The sequence below is a fragment of the Gorilla gorilla genome, chromosome 3 (assembly GCF_029281585.2).
Source record: "Gorilla gorilla gorilla isolate KB3781 chromosome 3, NHGRI_mGorGor1-v2.1_pri, whole genome shotgun sequence".
Classification (NCBI taxonomy): domain Eukaryota; kingdom Metazoa; phylum Chordata; class Mammalia; order Primates; family Hominidae; genus Gorilla; species Gorilla gorilla.
In genome coordinates this window covers 50,584,901-50,603,213 of record NC_073227.2, presented here as the reverse complement: position 1 = coordinate 50,603,213, position 18,313 = coordinate 50,584,901, and the positions used below count along the sequence as shown (strand labels likewise).

Genomic DNA, 18,313 nt, shown 5'->3' with positions numbered 1-18,313 from the left:
AAGGCTAAACATCTGAGATCAGAGTACCTGCATGACTGGGTTCTGGTGAGGGTCATCTTCCTGGCTGGCAAAAGGCCCCTTCTTGCTGTGTCCTCACAAGGACAAGAGTAAACTCCTCGAGTGTCTTTTTATAAGGGCATTAATCCCTTCATGAGGACCCAACCCTCATGACCTCTTCTAAATCACATTAGCTCCCGAAGGGTCATTTCCAAATGCCATTACATTGGGGGTAAGAACTTCAACATGTGAATAGTGGAGGGACAGAGTGCAGTCCATACCAGATAGTGAAGTTACAGAAAATGACTGGTTGGTGTTAAGGAAAAGCAATGTAAATACTTGTGTTGTTGCTGTTTAAGAAAATTATTTGTATTGGGGGGAAATTACTTTGCAGAAATAAATATGAGAAGGGTTATTTTAACAATGGGTACTTTTGTAACTATATGGTAACTAGAGTTCTTAAGCATTTTAGAAAATACTGTTTCTAATGTCAATGTAATCTGTCCTAGCACCGTTCCACTGGGAGCAGATCAGATTCTTCTTCGAGGAGCTCAGTTGAGAAATACACAGTGGGTTCATGGAATAGTTGTCTACACTGGACATGACACCAAGCTGATGCAGGTGAAATTTTTCTCTATGAAACCTTTTGGACCTAAGGCTTTTGTGAGTGTATGATTTACAGATCTCAGTACAGTGGTCCCAAACATAGGAGACCATCTGTCACAGACTCCTGATCCAACCCTATATGTTCAGAATCTATATGTTCAGAATCTGGTACTCCTGTGAGTGGGACCTTGAAATTACCTCCCTATAAGAATGGCTTGGGCTGGGCGCGGTGGCTCACGCCTGTAATCCCAGCACTTTGGGAGGCCAAGGTGGGCGGATCACAAGGTCAGGAGATCAAGATCATGCTGGCTAACACGGTGAAACCCCGTCTCTACTGAAAATACAAAAAATTAGCCGGGAGTGATAGTGGACACCTGTAATCCCAGCTACTCGGGAGGCTGAGGCAGGAGAATGGCGTGAATCCAGGAGGCGGAGCTTGCAGTGAGCCGAGATCGTGCCACTGTACTCCAGCCTGGGCAACACAACAAGACTCCGTCTCAAAAAAAAAATAAAAGAATGGCTAACTGCACACGGGAATACTGGAAGGTTCACCAGGGATTATGCATGAACTCTCAAGAATTTTGTGTATGGGTCTATGGCAGCATTTACTAACTATTATAGTGATGATTACAAGTTGTCCATGTCATGATAAGTGATCTGCATTAAAATATTTGTCTTGTAATTTTATTTTAATGCAGTAGTCAAATTTTTAAATTTCTATCTTTTAATAAAATTTTTTAGAAATTTGAATCAAACGACCATTTTTCATAGCATTTATATGTAAGGCTGTTTTTGCCATCAGCTTTAATTCTTGCATTGATCTTCACACCTGCCTACAGTTGCTCCATCCCTGTGTTATACCATCAATATTCAATAGTCAGATGGGTGTGGAAAACAGTTTTAAGAAACTAAATGAAAATCTGCTCTCAGAGCTAATGCCTTTGTACCTTGTACAGGCATGAAGGTATTATCAATAGGCAAGCGAGATTGCTGTTAGTGATTCCACCACTAGCCATTTTATAAATTCTATAAATCTTCATTTCATATTCATTCTGACAATTTTCTGTTCTGTGGATTTTTTGGTTAGCACAGGTCTACATAACCATTTGAATCATGAAATACAACTGAGGCAACTTGCCTCTGTTATTCTTTATAGCCAGGACTACTTAAATTGTTGCTGCGTTCAGTAAAACAATTGCTAAATGCCACCAGAAATTTGAAAGCCAGAGATCCTTTAAGTGTTGCCTTCCTATGTTCAAATTTCCAGGTGCCTGTTTGCGGGAGCACGGGCTGCCTTGTCTGCCTGTCTTCCTGAACGGAAACACTAACTAAATGTTTCTAGACTACCCTGTTTGCTTACATAGCCAAGTAATGCATTATTCATCTTACCTGCCACAATGCAAAAGCTATTTTTGCGAAAGGAATGTAATTTCGTTCTCTTCTTTCTTATAGTTTACTTCCTAGAAAAAGGCCTGGGTGGTGTAGTGGCCTTGAAAAAAAGGTGGTTAACCATTGGCACCTTATTACATTTGTCATGGGTTTCGCATAATTTTCACATATCCACCCACATCTAGATACTGAGTTGTGACTTTGTCATCCTCAACAGAATACTAAGTATACATTGCTAAATCATTGGTGTACATTTTTTATTACTCATCTTGTTTCTTTTTACAGAATTCAACAAGTCCACCACTTAAGCTCTCAAATGTGGAACGGATTACAAATGTACAAATTTTGATTTTATTTTGTATCTTAATTGCCATGTCTCTTGTCTGTTCTGTGGGCTCAGCCATTTGGAATCGAAGGCATTCTGGAAAAGACTGGTATCTCAATCTAAACTGTAAGCAATAAAGTGCTTACTGCACTTTTTTAGATTAAAACATGTATTTGTTTCACAATTGATCTTGATTTACTTTATTTCGTATTGTTTCTAAAAAGACCTTGTTGCCAAGATAGCTGGACATTTGATCTTTATTTTTCAGTGAGATTTCTAGCAAGTGTAAGTAAAATTTGGGAATACTAAAATTTCAGAATCCTTAAAAACATAATGAGCACTCTATAGTGGTATAAAATGTTCACTGAGTGTAATCATTTATTATATACATCAACGAAAACTATTCCTTAAAAATATTTTTAACATAGGTGGTTAACTATATGGTAAAGAAAGTAGATTGACCATGTGTGGATATAACAAAACATATGTATTTAAATATATATTGTATATATTTATAAATATATAAAATATTTTAAATATATTTAAATATAAATAAAAATATTAAATATATTTAAATATAAATATAAATATTTAAATATATTTTGTTTATCTTAAATAAAATATACTTTGTTTATATTTTATTTAAATAAAAGCACCAAAAAGTGGTTTATATGGTTTAAAAATGTTTAAACCAAATGTATTTTCATTTGAACTCAGTAATGTGGTAAGTCCTATATTAAATGTTATCTTAGAGAAGGTGCTAGTAAATAGTTTCCCTTTAGAGCATTTGTCCTTTTATTATTGTGTTATTAATGTACCACCCCTGGATATTTCTGTGAAATGAGTTTACATTTTCATTTCATGAGTACTTAGCCAATAAAGACTTAACTTCCAAAAGTGTGAAAGCAAATTCTATTACAATCATATAGCAAAAACTGGTATTTTTAAAATTTTTTTATTATATTGATTTATCTTTGCAGCAATTCCAAGTTGTTTTTATAGTTACTGATTTATTATTTCAGTATCAGAACTGTTACTACCATCAGTCTGTTTCTTTGTATACTTTACAATTGTATCTGGTATAGCAGTTTTATTTTCATTATTGAGGAAGAAGAGTATAATGTACCTAGGAGAATAATTTACCTAGGACTGAATATTACTCATATAGTTTGGATTGTTTTTGCTGCTGCTGTCTTGTTTGCTTTTAAAGTATGCTTTAAATTGGAAATACTTTTAAGAATTTATATAAAAGTGATTCTACCCAATTGAGATTTTATATTTATAAACCCTCAGTGCTATCCGTGATGTCTCTAAACTTTGTGTTTGGAAGAGGGTTTGCAATATTTGACAGTCCTTTCACTGTCTTAGTACTTTTACACAGCTCTTATCTGGATTAACAACATATTGAACACAATGCAATTCTATCTTGAAGGATGTACTTGAGAATTAGGATATATTATCAGCAAAGTGTTCCTCCCAAATTATCAAATAAGCTACGTAGAGTGGAAAACTTGTATTATGCTAATTTTGGGTCAATGCAAATAAAATATAAAACTGTAAATGACATTCTTCCTACCTCTCCCAACAGATGGTGGCGCTAGTAATTTTGGACTGAATTTCTTGACCTTCATCATCCTTTTCAACAATCTCATTCCTATCAGCTTATTGGTTACATTAGAAGTTGTGAAATTTACCCAGGCATACTTCATAAATTGGGTAAATATGAATTATGATTGTTATCACCGTACAAAATAATTTTGTCCTTAGGATGTTTTGGTATCTCAGGAGAAAAAAGGTTTTAATTATATCTACTGTTTCTTGACCACAGTATCAGATTTTTGAACCTAATTTGTTGCAAAGTTCCTCATCTCAGAATCACACAAGTTTACAGGCCAGACATTGAGGGAAAATGGGTCTCTAGTTCAGGAAACCTATGGTTGTCATGGGAGATGGAGAACCATGAGTTTGGAGTTAAGTATCTGAATTATGGTTCTAGTATTGTAATTTACTAGGTGTATCAACTTTCTCAAGTCACTTATTTTGAAACTTATTTTCTTGAACACAATCATAGGGATAATATGCCTTACCTACATCTTACAATGGTTTTATGGACTAAGGAATCTCTTGACATAGCAAAGAGCTTTGAAAATAATCAAGCACTATACAAATAATACTGTAATTCTTACTGATATCAACCAGATTATCATGTTATATCATGTTATTTTCTACACTGTAAACAATTTTAGCTTCACTTGAATTTTTCTTCATAATTTTTCTCTTGAATATTGTTAAATGTTAGAAAAATGTTAGACATCTACTTTCTAAATGTTTTTAAATGTGGTCTTAGTTTTATTTTTATTAAAGTTAAAATTAATGAATTTATATAAATTAAATCTGTGGGCCTAATCTGCCAGAAAATTTAATTTTTCTTTTATTTTGAGAAACTTTGTGTTATTTTTGATGTTTCTTTCTTTTTCAATCATTGTAAAGTCTTTCAATATGAACAATATTAGGATTTTTAAAAATATAACTGATACTTTTATAACTGCTCATTATCTTCTTGTAGCGAATTATCTACCTAAACTGTCAATCTCTTAATTCATTGGTAAGAAATCAGTGTGATTTAGAAATCTAAAATGAGCTGCAGGTGTAGCTCACTTCATTCAGGAGATATATGGCTGAAAAATTACATAATAGGATATGTACAAATATAAGTAAGACTTACTGAAGTTTCTTATAGCAATAATAGGGTAACTCATTGTGAGGATCACATAAGTAAGCTAGATAATCACTTTATTGTTTTGATTTTCAAAAATAATATCTTTCAAAGAATTATATAATTTTAGTATTGGATGAACCCAGCAGGTTTATGCTTTCAACCACCTTTCTAATATACAGAGATTTTATAACATCTGACAGATAGAACACTGACTTTCCAGCCTTCTTTTACAAAGCAACTTTCTTGTGTGAAAATGAGATTATAACTGTCTTCCTTTGATTCTGGTTCTTCCCAATGGATCTATTATGAAAATGCTTAATCTTGTTTCTGAATGATAGTCTTGCAAAATATCTGAACTCAGCTATCATGCCAATTCTATCCTATCTTTTCCTTTCTAATTAAACATTCCCCGCCTTCTGTTGTCCTTCAGTTCATGTGATTTCCAGATTAATCTCTATTCTGATCACTTTCTCTTCTGAACAAAGGCCCAGTTGGTTAATCTCTCTCTTAACACATGGCACATAAAACTCAGTAACCTATTTCAGAAGTGATGTTGATCAGTTCAGAATACAGACATGGGAGAGATGGGCTTTGAATTTTGGCCTTTTCATTTGACATGAAAATTTGTGAACTACAACCCTGATTTGTTAATAAAATAGTCTAATATAGAAAATGTTAATTTCGTAGGATAATATAGTCAAGTCTCATGATTACTGGACACAAGGCAAGTACAAATAAGTAAAAAACTGTGCTCTTTTTTTTTTTTTTTTTTTTTTTTTTTTTTTTCTGAGACGGCATCTCGCTCTGTCGCCCAGGCTGGAGTGCAGTGGCGTGATCTAGGCTCACTGCAAGCTTTGCCACCCGGGTTCACGCCATTCTCCTGCCTCAGCCTCCGCAGTAGCTGGGACTGCAGGCGCCTGCCACCACTCCCGGCTGATTTTTTTGTATTTTTTTTTTTTTTTTAGTAGAGATGGGGTTTCACCGTGTTAGCCAGGATGGTCTCGATTTCCTGACCTTGTGATCCACCCATCTCGGTCTCCCAAAGTGCTGGGATTATAGGCGTGACATTTTTATCTTTTGAGAAGTGCATTTTGTTTTTCTTTCTTGGCCCAGAGAGTACAACCAGATAGAATCTCTTGGGTACTTTTTCCAGGGGTTTGAAGACCTAATTATTTGAGCAGTGTTTAGTTGCTGAGTTCTAGCTCACATTACTAAATACCTGCCTGGTGTCGGACACAGTAGGAAGCGCTTTGTGTGGTATCTTTTAATCCTTATAATAGGTCATTATAAGGTGGAATTATAATGGTGGAATGATAGTAAACCTAGATTGCATGATTCATAGACAGGCTGTAACTACCATACTGTTCTGCCCTTACTGTGGAATATAATAGTCTATATTGAATACTTTTCAGAAAAATTGAATTAAATGGTATAGGAATAACAGGAAATTGGTGCCTACATGTAGTTCATCAAACGGTGACTTACTGAAGTACGAATATACTAATTGTTTTCTTTTAAAGTTTCACCCAATTCCTTATTACCAGTTGTATTCAATGATTTACTTAATTTTATTAAAGGATCTTGACATGCACTATGAACCCACAGACACTGCTGCTATGGCTCGAACATCTAATCTGAATGAGGAACTTGGCCAGGTAAACTGAATTTATTGTTGATTATGTGTGGAATTAAAAAGTTAGATTTGGTGTGGTATCTGCCATATATGATAACTGCAGCTGAATGGACAGCTTTTAATTTTCCACTATTTGAATAATATATTTGTTAGTGCATGATGAACAATTCTCATTTTTAGTAAATCAGTTTTTAAAAACACTGTCTCAAGGAGATTTTGCTCTCAAGGTAAAGCACTCCAAGAGCTTCGAGATGTCCCTTGGTATATAGTCAAGCTAGTATGCAACATATTGGCTATTTTCAAGTTATAAACGTAGTTTTAGAATTGTTCATACCTTTCAACCAGAAAGGGAGGAAAAGTTCATCAACGAAGCTATGTGAGTCTAGTCAATAGGAATGTTAGATTTATAATTCATACTATATTCACATATGTGTATATTTGTAATCCATTGACATATTCTAGGTTTTTCTTTTTTTGTATTGTTGCCATATTCCAACTTATGCTTTACAAATAGCATCTAGTCCAGAATTATTCTTATTTCTTACCAATTCAGATGTTGCATGAAGTTAATTGCACAACCTATTACAAATTCTACAATTGCCTGTTGCATTGAGAAATGCTGATAGCTGTTTCAGTGCTCTGTAAATGTTAAGTAGTGATAGTGGCACTTTCTAGTGGAAATTCAGACCATACTAAGGCATATGTCTATATAGTTTTCTAGTATGGTGATAGTCTTTAATATTCATATGTGAAAAGATTCATTTGTAAAATACTTTTTAAAAAGCTGAATATATTCCTTGATAAATGGGCAGAAAATAGTCCCTTAGTAATATTCATTGTGCCCCTGCAATGTTAATAAAAAGCATGAGGGGTTTCTCTGTAAAAGACTGGCATAAAGACTTTCAAAATATTAATGAGAAATTTTAAACTTTTTTAGGTTAAATACATATTTTCTGACAAAACTGGTACTCTGACATGCAATGTAATGCAGTTTAAGAAGTGCACCATAGCGGGAGTTGCTTATGGGTGAGTTTTTTCCTTTAATTAGGATATGAGATACATGTTTAATTAGTGCTAACAGTTTGGTACATTTGGGAGTTCTTATTAGGGGAGGGTATGGGGTTGTTTGGGTTTTTTTAGTCTAAAAAGCAGCTGTTATAATTTCAGGACACATGTATATTTCACGTTTCTAGTTTAGCATTGTTTTCATTTGGGATGACATGAGGTGGGTGCTCTGCCCAATGGTATTTTCAGTGTTTAGTGTTGCTGAAAGTCTCTCTCTTGCCCTGGTAATAAGGAACAAATATATTTCCTTTTACACTACTATAAACTAGAGTATAGCTTGGATCTGGTAAGGACAGATAATCAGGCCTTGAGCAGTTTTCAAGTTAAAATAGTGACAGTTATCCCTTTTGATACTTTTTTTTTCTTCTATCATCTCTCCTTTTTGCAGTCATAGAGCAATCTAAAATTCTGATGATGGAAAGGAGGTAGAGACGTGAAACTCTTGAATCTGGAGGATAATTGATATCATCAGAAACTTTTATCGGGCTGTTAATTTCTTTAGAATTGCTTGTTGAGCACCCATTTACTTTATTTCTTACTTCCAGGTATGCTTACAAGCTGTTCCATAGCCTTCTCTTTAAAATATTTTATAGGGTAATGTGAGAAAATTAATTTCTACATTTCCTAGAAAAGACATCAAAAGGTGAAACACTCTCCTGGCTGGTTGACATTGGCCTATTGTCAAACTTGCCAATTATCCTTATCTACCTAGAAGTGAGACTAGAAAATATCAGCCTCCTACTCATACAAGCGTGGACACTTGCTTCTAGGTTTTCTGGCTTGCACCCACTCTTCCCCACTCACTCTGAGCAGTAAGCCAGTGACAAAGAGTGTTACATTTTGAAAATGCCTTAGTTAAAATTATAAATAAGTAAACTTTTCATGAAAAATCCCAAAAGTATATGGTTATTCCTAGATATCCTTGTTCTTTGCATTACGAGAGCATGACTAAAAATGACTATAAACTATATGTATAAATGAGGTTAAAAAGGCAGTTGAGTGGCTTTTTCACACTGTAAAGACAGCCTGTTGATTTAAGAAGCATACTTACTGTTTCCTGGGCTGGATGCTGTTTTTCATCTTTCCTCTTTATCTGAAGATGTCCTAATTTCCTTAGATGTAAGAGGCTCATCTGGCTCCTCCACCCTCCTCCCAACAAATTGCTACTGGAGCAGGAGAGTTGCAGCCACACTTTTTGACATCTTGTACTTATATATTCTACCCACAGTCATCCCAGAAGAGAAAAGAAAAGCCTATTGCAATTCTAGAGTTCTCAGATTTATGATTTTTTTTACACAAATTCTGTATTCATTCATAACTAGTATTTCCACAATGACCTGTTTAATAATTGGCATTGTTTTTTACTTTGTGTGATTTTATAATTCAATAAGCAGGTTCATCAAATTAGTAATTATTGATTGTGAAATTATCAGAACAGAAAGCTAAAATCAGATCTAGCCTCTGTTTTCTTCCTCGTTTTATCAGGTTTTTTCTTATTCTTGGAAGAGGTCCTTAAACACTCCTAGGCAGTAGTTCTGAAGAGCAGTGCCCATCTGTGTCTGTTGACAATGTCATCATTAACAACTGTTATAGGGTGGGTCTGAGCTCAGTATTGTCATCATTGAGATTAAATTGCCAGTGAAGTGAATTTCTTCTTGAGGAAATAATATTTCTTAATCCTGAGATACAGTCAGAAGCCATGTGTTCTGGCTTTGTCTAGAATTTACCATGTAATCCTAGAAAATCTATTTTCAGATATTCCCTACTCTTTAAGATGTGGATAGTGAGACCAAACCATTTCTAAGGTCCTTTTCCAGATACAAAATCTAACATAATGTTTAGAAATAAACAGAAGTTTATTTGTTTGCAAATTTTAACTGTATAAGCCGAAATCTGTTTCCTTTTTAGTTATGGTATCATATTTTCAAGGATACCAGAAGCCATGTGGAGTAAAGCTAGTTAAACTGCTTCCAGTGATCATGTTTGTGTATGTGCTTTTAGGCATCCTTAACCTTGAGTTTTTATCAGTGTTCCCTCCCAAACACATCCTGGTGGATTATTGGACTGTTAGCATCGTAGAGAGTTGTTGATGTCTGAAAGTTTTGGAGAAACCGTGACTTCTGACTTGACCACATGTTTACAGCAGGGAAAATAACACTGTTACTTAATTACAGCCAGTCTCCATGGTTAGATGTGAAGGGGTGAGAGAGAGTAATTACTGTCGAGCACTTTTCTGTGTAGATTTCCTCTGGGCACTCTTGGATTATGGGAATCCAGATGGGGGAAATGACCTGGCTTTGCTATCTTATTTTCCTCAGAGCAGCATTTAACGATTGCTTAATATGGGAACTATTATGTATGAGTACTTTTAACCCCAGTGGAAGAAAGCAAGGTGTTTATCCCCCTAGGGAGGTGGCAAAACCAGAGAGTAACACAAAATTTCATATCCTGACGAAAGCCTTTGGGGTTACAAGTGCAGAGCTCATTTTGCCTCAGTGTTGCCAAAACATCAGGTACAGCTCAGTTTCACCCCAGATAGGGTTCAAGTGAGTTCTGTTGTGTCTTATCAGAAGAATAAGGCTTGAAGTTTCCTGATAGTATAATTCCTAGCTAGTTCTGTGTATTCCATGTTTGTAAGAAAATTATAATTAACACTTAAAACCGTGCATCAGAATTTAATTTTAATAAATTTTCTTTCATTTCCCTGGACCTTTGCCCCAAATTGGATTCATAATGGGCAATAAAATAAAAAAGATTTGTACATAGTTGCCAATGATGATTATCTTGTAGAAATCAACTTTTAGTTAGGAATGCACTGTAAAATTATTAGATTATTTCATTAGATCTTTTTATGGGACAATTACAGTAAAATGTAAGTGAATTGTGATATCATTTGTAAATTTAACTTATGACAAACCAGACATTTTACTGTAAACATTAGTTATTAAAGTATCATTTCAGCTAATTGCTTCATGTAGGGAATAAGTCAGTTTTATAATAGTTACTTGAATACCCAGAATAAGTAAGCAGTTTCTCTGTTCAGTGGCCACAAATCTCAATAGAGTGAAGATTCTGGGATACAGTCCTAAGTGCCATCCTTGTAAAAAAAAAAAAAAAAAAAAAAAAAAATTTAGACCTTTTAGAATAAGTTGGATGAGGCTTAACAAGATACAGTCTATAAAAAGAAATTGTGTTAAGCAAACAAAATGCTTTTTTGTGTGGACAAGGCATTTAATTTGTATTAAAAACATCGTTTGCATTTTCCCTTTAAATGAAAAATAAGTTTTTAAAAGCAATCTTTATATATGAATATACTGTGTGAATAACTTTACTTGACAGTATTTGGTTTAGCTATATATTTGCTGGAAGGATCGGCTACTTCTTTAACCCCAAGAAGAGACTCACCACGAGAAATTTCACGATTATCATAATACTATCCCCCAAGATCTTGTTACAACCATGTTTATCTTACTGCTCACCATGACTTGTAATAAATTCTACTCAACTCCATTCATTTATTTATCTGCATATCTCAAGTGTTGATGTATGTGACACTTTGATAGATAATGCAGGTAAAAAAGGCAAAAGTTCACATGATTTCCTCCTGCCTAAAGTGTATAGTCTAATTGGCACTTAGTGGATGCTAATTAAGTAATCATACAGACAAATATAAAGTCCTAACACAGTATAGAGGTCTATGTGAGGCTATAATGGGTGGTTTGATCTAAACAGGGAAGGCAAGGAAATATGCCCTAAGAAAGTGATTCTGCAGTTGAGATCTAAGAATGAATTTGATTAAGTGAAGAACTTACCAGGTAGATATTATAGCACTGGCACATACAAAGGCAAAAAGCCAGATACCACGTAGACACCAGAGCTTCTGGAGCAGCAATAACAGGGAAACTTGCATATAGGATCAGTGGCAGGTATGCAGGCCACCTACTGCTCATCGGGCTCTAGGTAGTGCTCAGCATTCTTCCAGGGCTGCGCCAGAGTTGTGAAGAGGGTCTCTGGCACTTGAGCTCTGGAGCTTTTAAGCTGCATGACTTGGGAAACTTTATCCCCTGTCCTGGTATGAGATTGGGGCTAGTGCAGCTTGGCAGGACCATGCACAGTGTTGCTTGGTTAGTACCAGGCCCTTCCCTGGCCCAGTCCATGGGCTAGGGTCCAAGCCTTGAGGTTGATCTGAAGTGATTGCTTTAAACATGGAGTTGCAGCCAGTTTCCACAGAGCTTTGCAGCATGCCAACTCCTTTTCTTGGAGTCCAGCCCACAAAGGGCTTGATTAGCCCTTCTTCTTAAGCAGGCACAAAAGCCCTTTGGTAGGAGAGAGAATAGTGAGTTAAAAGGGACCACCTCCATTGTGATTGGAGTGATATAGTGGATACTGCACTGGAAGCAAATTAGTGTTTTGGTAGTGGAAGAGGTGCCTTGGAATGATGAAGTCCCTGCCTTGGCTGGGTTGATGAAAGATTGAACTTTTAGGAAGTGAAAGGATCCCATGAGTTTTTAACAAAGTTTATTGTATATTCATCAAAAATAACAGTGACTTTTCATTTGTACTGAACTCTACATTTTAAAGCTCCATGTCTAATAAATTTACAGGAAAAGTATATGATTATATTATGAAAGAAATGGAAAATAAAAAAATCTGGTCTGTCATGTATTATGGGCCCCTTCCAACCGAATACATGACTGGCTGAAATGAAGTACATCTATCAGACTTTCCTAGTGTTCAGATGAGCGAATGGATGAAATTAAAGAAGATATTGATGAATATGTTTCCTGTTTGAAATAAAGAGTGTTTTAATGAGTGAATTATAGTTTAAGTGAAAATTTTTTAATATCATTTAAATTCTTAAACTAAGGTTCCATTTAATTATAGAAATGCAGGTAACTTTTACTTTAATGTACCTGTTGAAGTAACCATCATCTCATGGTAGCCAAAGTTACTTCTAAAATGTATTTGACAAATTTTATTAGTGTGATAATTTGTTTCAAGTTATTAGCATGTTTGTTACCTTTAAACACTTTATTCTGATTATATAACACATATGATTAATTTTCCATTGGCTTTAGCATTTCAACTGCTAAGTTGAAATAATTCCTACTGAATTATGAATTTTGTGGATAAAATCAGTAAATGTTGTGGTGAAGAGGCAAATTGGCTATACAGTTACAGGATAACTTTGTAAACCTGCTTAGCTACCATGAATCATTATGTTCTATTTGCTGTACTAACTGCCATTCTTTCAGATTCAACTAAAAGTTCATTTTGTTAACTTTTCAGTGATCCATCTTTTTATACTTCCCTTCTTCGTGGTTTTATGTTTCCAGCCTTTCTGTGATTATTTTTCCTCTCTTTCTGCCTCTCTTCTTGCTTTCTGAAGCCATGTCCCTGAACCTGAGGATTATGGCTGCTCTCCTGATGAATGGTAAGCTCTATGGAACTTTCTGCCTCATTGATCCCTATAAAAGGTTTGCATTTTATTGTTTTGTAAGACACATTTCACTCTCTTTTATATAAATATATATATATAAATAAAATATTGCTGAGCAGTTAGGGTAACAATGCTGTAAAGTAGATATTTCTTGAAATCTATTGAATATTCCTGATTTTTTATGGAGAAACATGTAGTTTATAGATTAGGTTTGCCAGAGTTTTACATTGTTTATCTATAATAAAGTCTAATGATCAATTCCAGAGTGTGGGCTTTGGACTACCTCAGGTTTCAGCTACAGCTCCTGAAGCCGTCTGAGGTTTTTCTAGCTCAGTACTGCCACCTTCTGCCGCTACTTATGTACTTTACAGAGCTACCAAAAGAGGCTACTGAAACATACCCAAGCAGTGGAAATTTTCTTGTGTTTCTTACGATTATTCTAATAAGTCTGTATGCAGGCTATGAAGTGAACATTTATAAAATCTGCACCAAATGTTAGAAAACTATGCTACCAAGCACTAGAGTTAACTTTAGTATATTTAATTTTGGCATCATTAAAGATAGCATTTTATGGGTTTAATTTCACTACTTTATGAGTTTTTTGTTGGTTTTACCTTAAAATTCCTCCCCTTTGTGAATTTGTATTTTCATCTTGGATAGTGCAGATTTATTTTGATATTTCTATAATTCATCGTGAGTTGGTGGGCAAATGAAATTTCAGGAAATATGTTCCTTTAATGTTGGTAACTTTAGAAAACATTGAGAATTTATAGGTCATTCCATTTTTATTTTCATATTACTCATGTATTTGCTGACAAAGCCACATTTTCAATATACTTTGAAGTCGAATAACATCACATAAATATTTTTCAACAGGGAATTTATTTCAGTGAAGTGAAGATTTGGTAAAAATTTTCAGTAAATCTCACAACACCTAGGGTTAATGACAGGCAGCTGTTTGGTTCTTGTGACAACTGATGAGACACCACATGCCCATTGCTTGGAGTGTCGTACATTTTGACACCTACACACAAGTAATTTTTAATATTTTTAAATGTACCAAAGCATCTTACTATTAGTGGATAATTCAAGTTTAATATTGTATATATTCCCTCTTATTTAATCCTTTGAGAAGTAGTTAAAATTTTGACTATATCTGCTTTTCTATAACATTAACATAATTCTATTAATTTTAAATATTGTTCATTAGCGTAGAAGTGATATACATATCCTCTAAAATAACTCAGTTATTCCTAACAAGAAATTGCTTTCTCCATGTTTTTCTTAATGTTGGAAGGAAATGTTAAAAATTGATGTTTGTTTACTCACGTCATTCAAAATATTCTACTTTCAATAGAGGTTGTTTCATAACTTTTATTGGTGCTGGAAAGAGAGGATGTTATTTTATCTAGTTTAGTAAGTTCTTTTTGTAAAACACCCTTTTGGAAAACTTGATATTCTAAACTAGGTAACTCCAAATAACAAATTGTCAGCTTTGTCATAAATTGCTTGTACATTTCCACTTATAGTTACATATAAGCTTAGATAGTAATGATTTTAAAAAATAACAGTAGGGAAGGCTTTCACTACCGTTACAGTAAAGTGAGTTGTTTGTTAAGATGGAGTCTTACTCTGTCACCCAGGCTGGAATGCAGTGGCACAATCTCAGCTCACTGCAACCTCCACCTCCCAGGTTCAAGTGATTCTCCTGCCTCAGCCTCCCGAGTAGCTGGGACTACAGGCATGCACCACCACACCTGGCTAATTTTTGTATTTTTAGCAGAGATGGGGTTTTACTATGTTGGCCAGGCTAGTCTTAAACTCCTGACCTCAGGTTATCCGCCCACCTCAGCCTCCCAAAGTGCTGGGATTACAGGTGTCAGCCACCATGCCCAGCCTCAAGCTTTATTTTAAATATATACTTGGATTCTCCATCTATAAAATAAGTAATTACCTATAGGCCTGCAAAAATGGAAGAACAAATGTTTCCTGAGCTGCTTGTGTCCAAGGTTACGTGGAGTGATCAAAGATGTGGGCTTTGGATACTAAGCAACCAAGTTCAGATTTTCATTTTACTGGTGCTGTTGAACAAGTTACTCAACTCTTTGCCTGAATGTCCTCGTCTGGAAGAATGTAGATAATAATAGTAGTTGCATCATCAGGAGGTTTTGAAGATTAGATGAGCTCTGTTTGTGTAGTGCTTTGGATAGTGTCTGCACATAGTAAGCCCACACTGAGTGTTAGTTCCGGTGCTCTCACTTAATCCTCATGACATATTTGACATGGCCATTTTAAAGTTGGTGAAATTCAGGCAAAGAAGCTAATAAGCAGTTTGCCCCAAATTATAAAAACAAGTAGATGATGTGAGAGTTGAAACCTACATCAGCCTGGTTATAAAACAGTACTGGTTACATTACATCCTATGGACTCTAAGTAACTTTAAAGAATATCTGCTTTTTAGGTCACAAGATATCCTTGAAATTTCAGTCATTTTACCTTGATATTTCTCTTTTTCATTTAATATTTTTCAACCTAGAATTTCTTTCAGTAAATTTCTTGTGGTGTTAGGCAAGAGCAGATTAAGCAGGTAAAATTTAACAAGTTTGTGCAAAGTTAGCATGAGGGCATACAACTTTGCACAACTTTGAGCATTTGCCCAACCTCATCCACTTGGTTTCACATTGCCAATGAAACCAAGATCAAAAGTGTGATCCCAGTTGAATCCTGTGCTCCAGGCATCTGACTGCATCTTCATGCTGATCTTCAGGAGTAAAGAGTGTAGATGACTCTATAAATCCAAAATCTGAAAGGGCATTCCAATATGGCTGTTCAGCAGCTTCAGTTTCATGTAAAGTTCATTGAATTCCATGTATAAAACCCATGAGCTTATGTATATTTTACTGCCCTACTTGAACCAGTATTCACAAAAATGCCAAATTAAAAAAACATAATTACCTCTTAGATATATGCAGATTACATATTTACATTTAGTTGAGTTTGAAGGCAAACCTATAATGTATTAAGTCTTTCCACATATTCTGTTAACATTAAAGATAATCAGATGATGGTTGTAGCTCTACTCGCTTAGGTATATTAATATAAATAGTTTATAGAGATAAAACTATTTCCCAACCAGTAGCTACCTACTGCAAATTAACCTGGTTTTCTCATCATTGCCAAGAACCATCAGCTAGCATGTAACCTCACAGATTAATTCCTTTTTATTAAAAATCTACTTCTCTAGATTGATAGTATCAATACTTTGGATTGAAGGGGAAAATCTATTTATTCTTAACATCAATGTAGCCCTAAGATATGCTCATTTTCTAAAACTATATATTTCTATAATTATTTTTTATCATTTTCTGTCTTCTGTTGTGGAAAATTTTAAGCATGAACAAAAGCAGACAGATGTACTGATCCACCTGCTTCAATAATATGCACTTAAGACCAGTTCATTTATGCCTTTCCCCCACTATCATTTTGAAGCAAATCCAAAATAACATATTATTTGTTTTTTCTCAACTGTTTAATATAGTTTCACATTATTCTCGTTGATAATTGTTTAAGTAAATGCTAGTGAGGGTGATTCCCCAGAAGGATCACCTTAAAGTGTTCTGTGCTTAGTCATTTCACTGGGGTTTTTAGTATTATCACACTATCAGTGGATAGTACTACACTGTATTTTCTATCCTCTGGTCTTATTTATTTTCTCATTTCATTCTGGTCTATAGTTATGTATGAAGTGAGTGGTATTCATTTATTCTGCCACAAAAGCTAGGCTCACTAAAACATTCTTCCAGGTGTGACTGTATAACAAAGAGATCTAACACATCCAAATTAATGTTAGTCTTCAAAGCAGTCACCTTGGCAGATAGTTTATTTATTCCAGTAAGGCAGCCATTTCACAGAATGTTTTTGAAATTCCTCTTTTGTAATTGCCTTTAGAAAGACGTTGAGTCACATAGTGTATTAGTCCGTTTTCAAGCTACTGATAAAGACATACCCAAGACTGGACAATTTACAAAAGAAAGAGGTTTAATTGAACTTACAGTTCCATGTGGCTGGGGAAGCCTCACAATCATGGCAGAAGGCAAGGAGGAGCAAGTCATGTCTTACATGGATGGCAGCACACAAAGAGAGAGCTTGTGCAGGAAAACTCCCCCTTATAATAACCATAAGCTCTCGTGAGACTTAATTCACTGTCACGAGAACAGCACAGGAAAGACCTGTCCCCATGATTCAATTACCTCCCACCAGGTCCCTCCCATAACACGTGGGAATTCAAGATGAGATTTGGGTGGGGACACAGCCAAACCTTATCATTCCACCCCGGCCCCTCCCAAATCTTATGTCCTCACATTTCAAAACCAATCATGCCTTCCTAACAATCCCCCAAAGTCTTAACTCATTTCAGCATTAACTGAGAAGTCCACAGTCCAAAGTCTCATCTGAGACAAGGCAAGTCCCTTCTGCCTATGAGCCTGTAAAATCAAAAGCAAGTTACTTACTTCCTAGATACGATGGGAGTATAGGCATGGGATAAATACAGCCATTCCAAATGAGAGACATCGGCCAAAACAAAGGGGCTACAGGCCCCACGCAAGTCCAGAATCCAGCAGGGCAGTCAAATCTTAAAGGTCCAAAATGATCTCCTTTGACTCCATGTCTCACATCCAGGTCACACTGATGCAAGAGGTGGGTTCCCATTGCCTTGGGCAGCTCCACCCCTGTAGCTCTGCAGAGTACAGCCTCCCTCCTGGCTGCTTTCACAGGCTGCTATTGAGTGTCTGCGGCTTTTCCAGATGCATGGTGCAATGCTAGATCCACTGGGATCTAGCATTCTGGGGTCTGGAGGATGGTGGCCCTCTGCTCACAGCTCCACTAGGGACTCTGTGGTGGGGGGGCTCTGACCCCACATTTTCCTTCTGCACTGCACTAGCAGAGGTTCTCCATGAGGGCCCCACCCCTATAGCAAACTTTTGCCTGGACATCCAGGCATTTTCATACATCTTCTGAAGTCTAGGCAGAGGTTTCCAAACCTCAGTTTTTTCCCCCGCCCCCCCCAGACAGAGTTCTGCTCTCTTGTCCAGGCTAGAGTGCAGTAGTGCAATGTTGGCTCACTGCAACCTTTTCCTC

The 18,313-nt window shown here is 35.7% G+C and overlaps 1 protein-coding gene across 5 annotated transcripts in view; it reads left to right on the top strand.

The window, feature by feature from the left end:
- ATP8A1 (ATPase phospholipid transporting 8A1) overlaps positions 1–18,313 on the top strand; it is a 247,709-nt gene that overhangs the window by 74,726 nt on the left and 154,670 nt on the right. For 3 of the 5 annotated variants that reach the window (XM_019025804.4, XM_004038622.5, XM_055384701.2), the window contains 6 exons: positions 507–618; positions 2,278–2,443; positions 3,906–4,033; positions 6,614–6,691; positions 7,607–7,695; positions 13,124–13,168. In XM_019025804.4, coding sequence (XP_018881349.2) covers positions 507–618; positions 2,278–2,443; positions 3,906–4,033; positions 6,614–6,691; positions 7,607–7,695; positions 13,124–13,168 — 618 coding nt within the window. The remainder of the gene's footprint in view (positions 1–506; positions 619–2,277; positions 2,444–3,905; positions 4,034–6,613; positions 6,692–7,606; positions 7,696–13,123; positions 13,169–18,313) is intronic. The other 2 variants (XM_055384700.2, XM_019025805.4) reach the window with 1 other exon arrangement.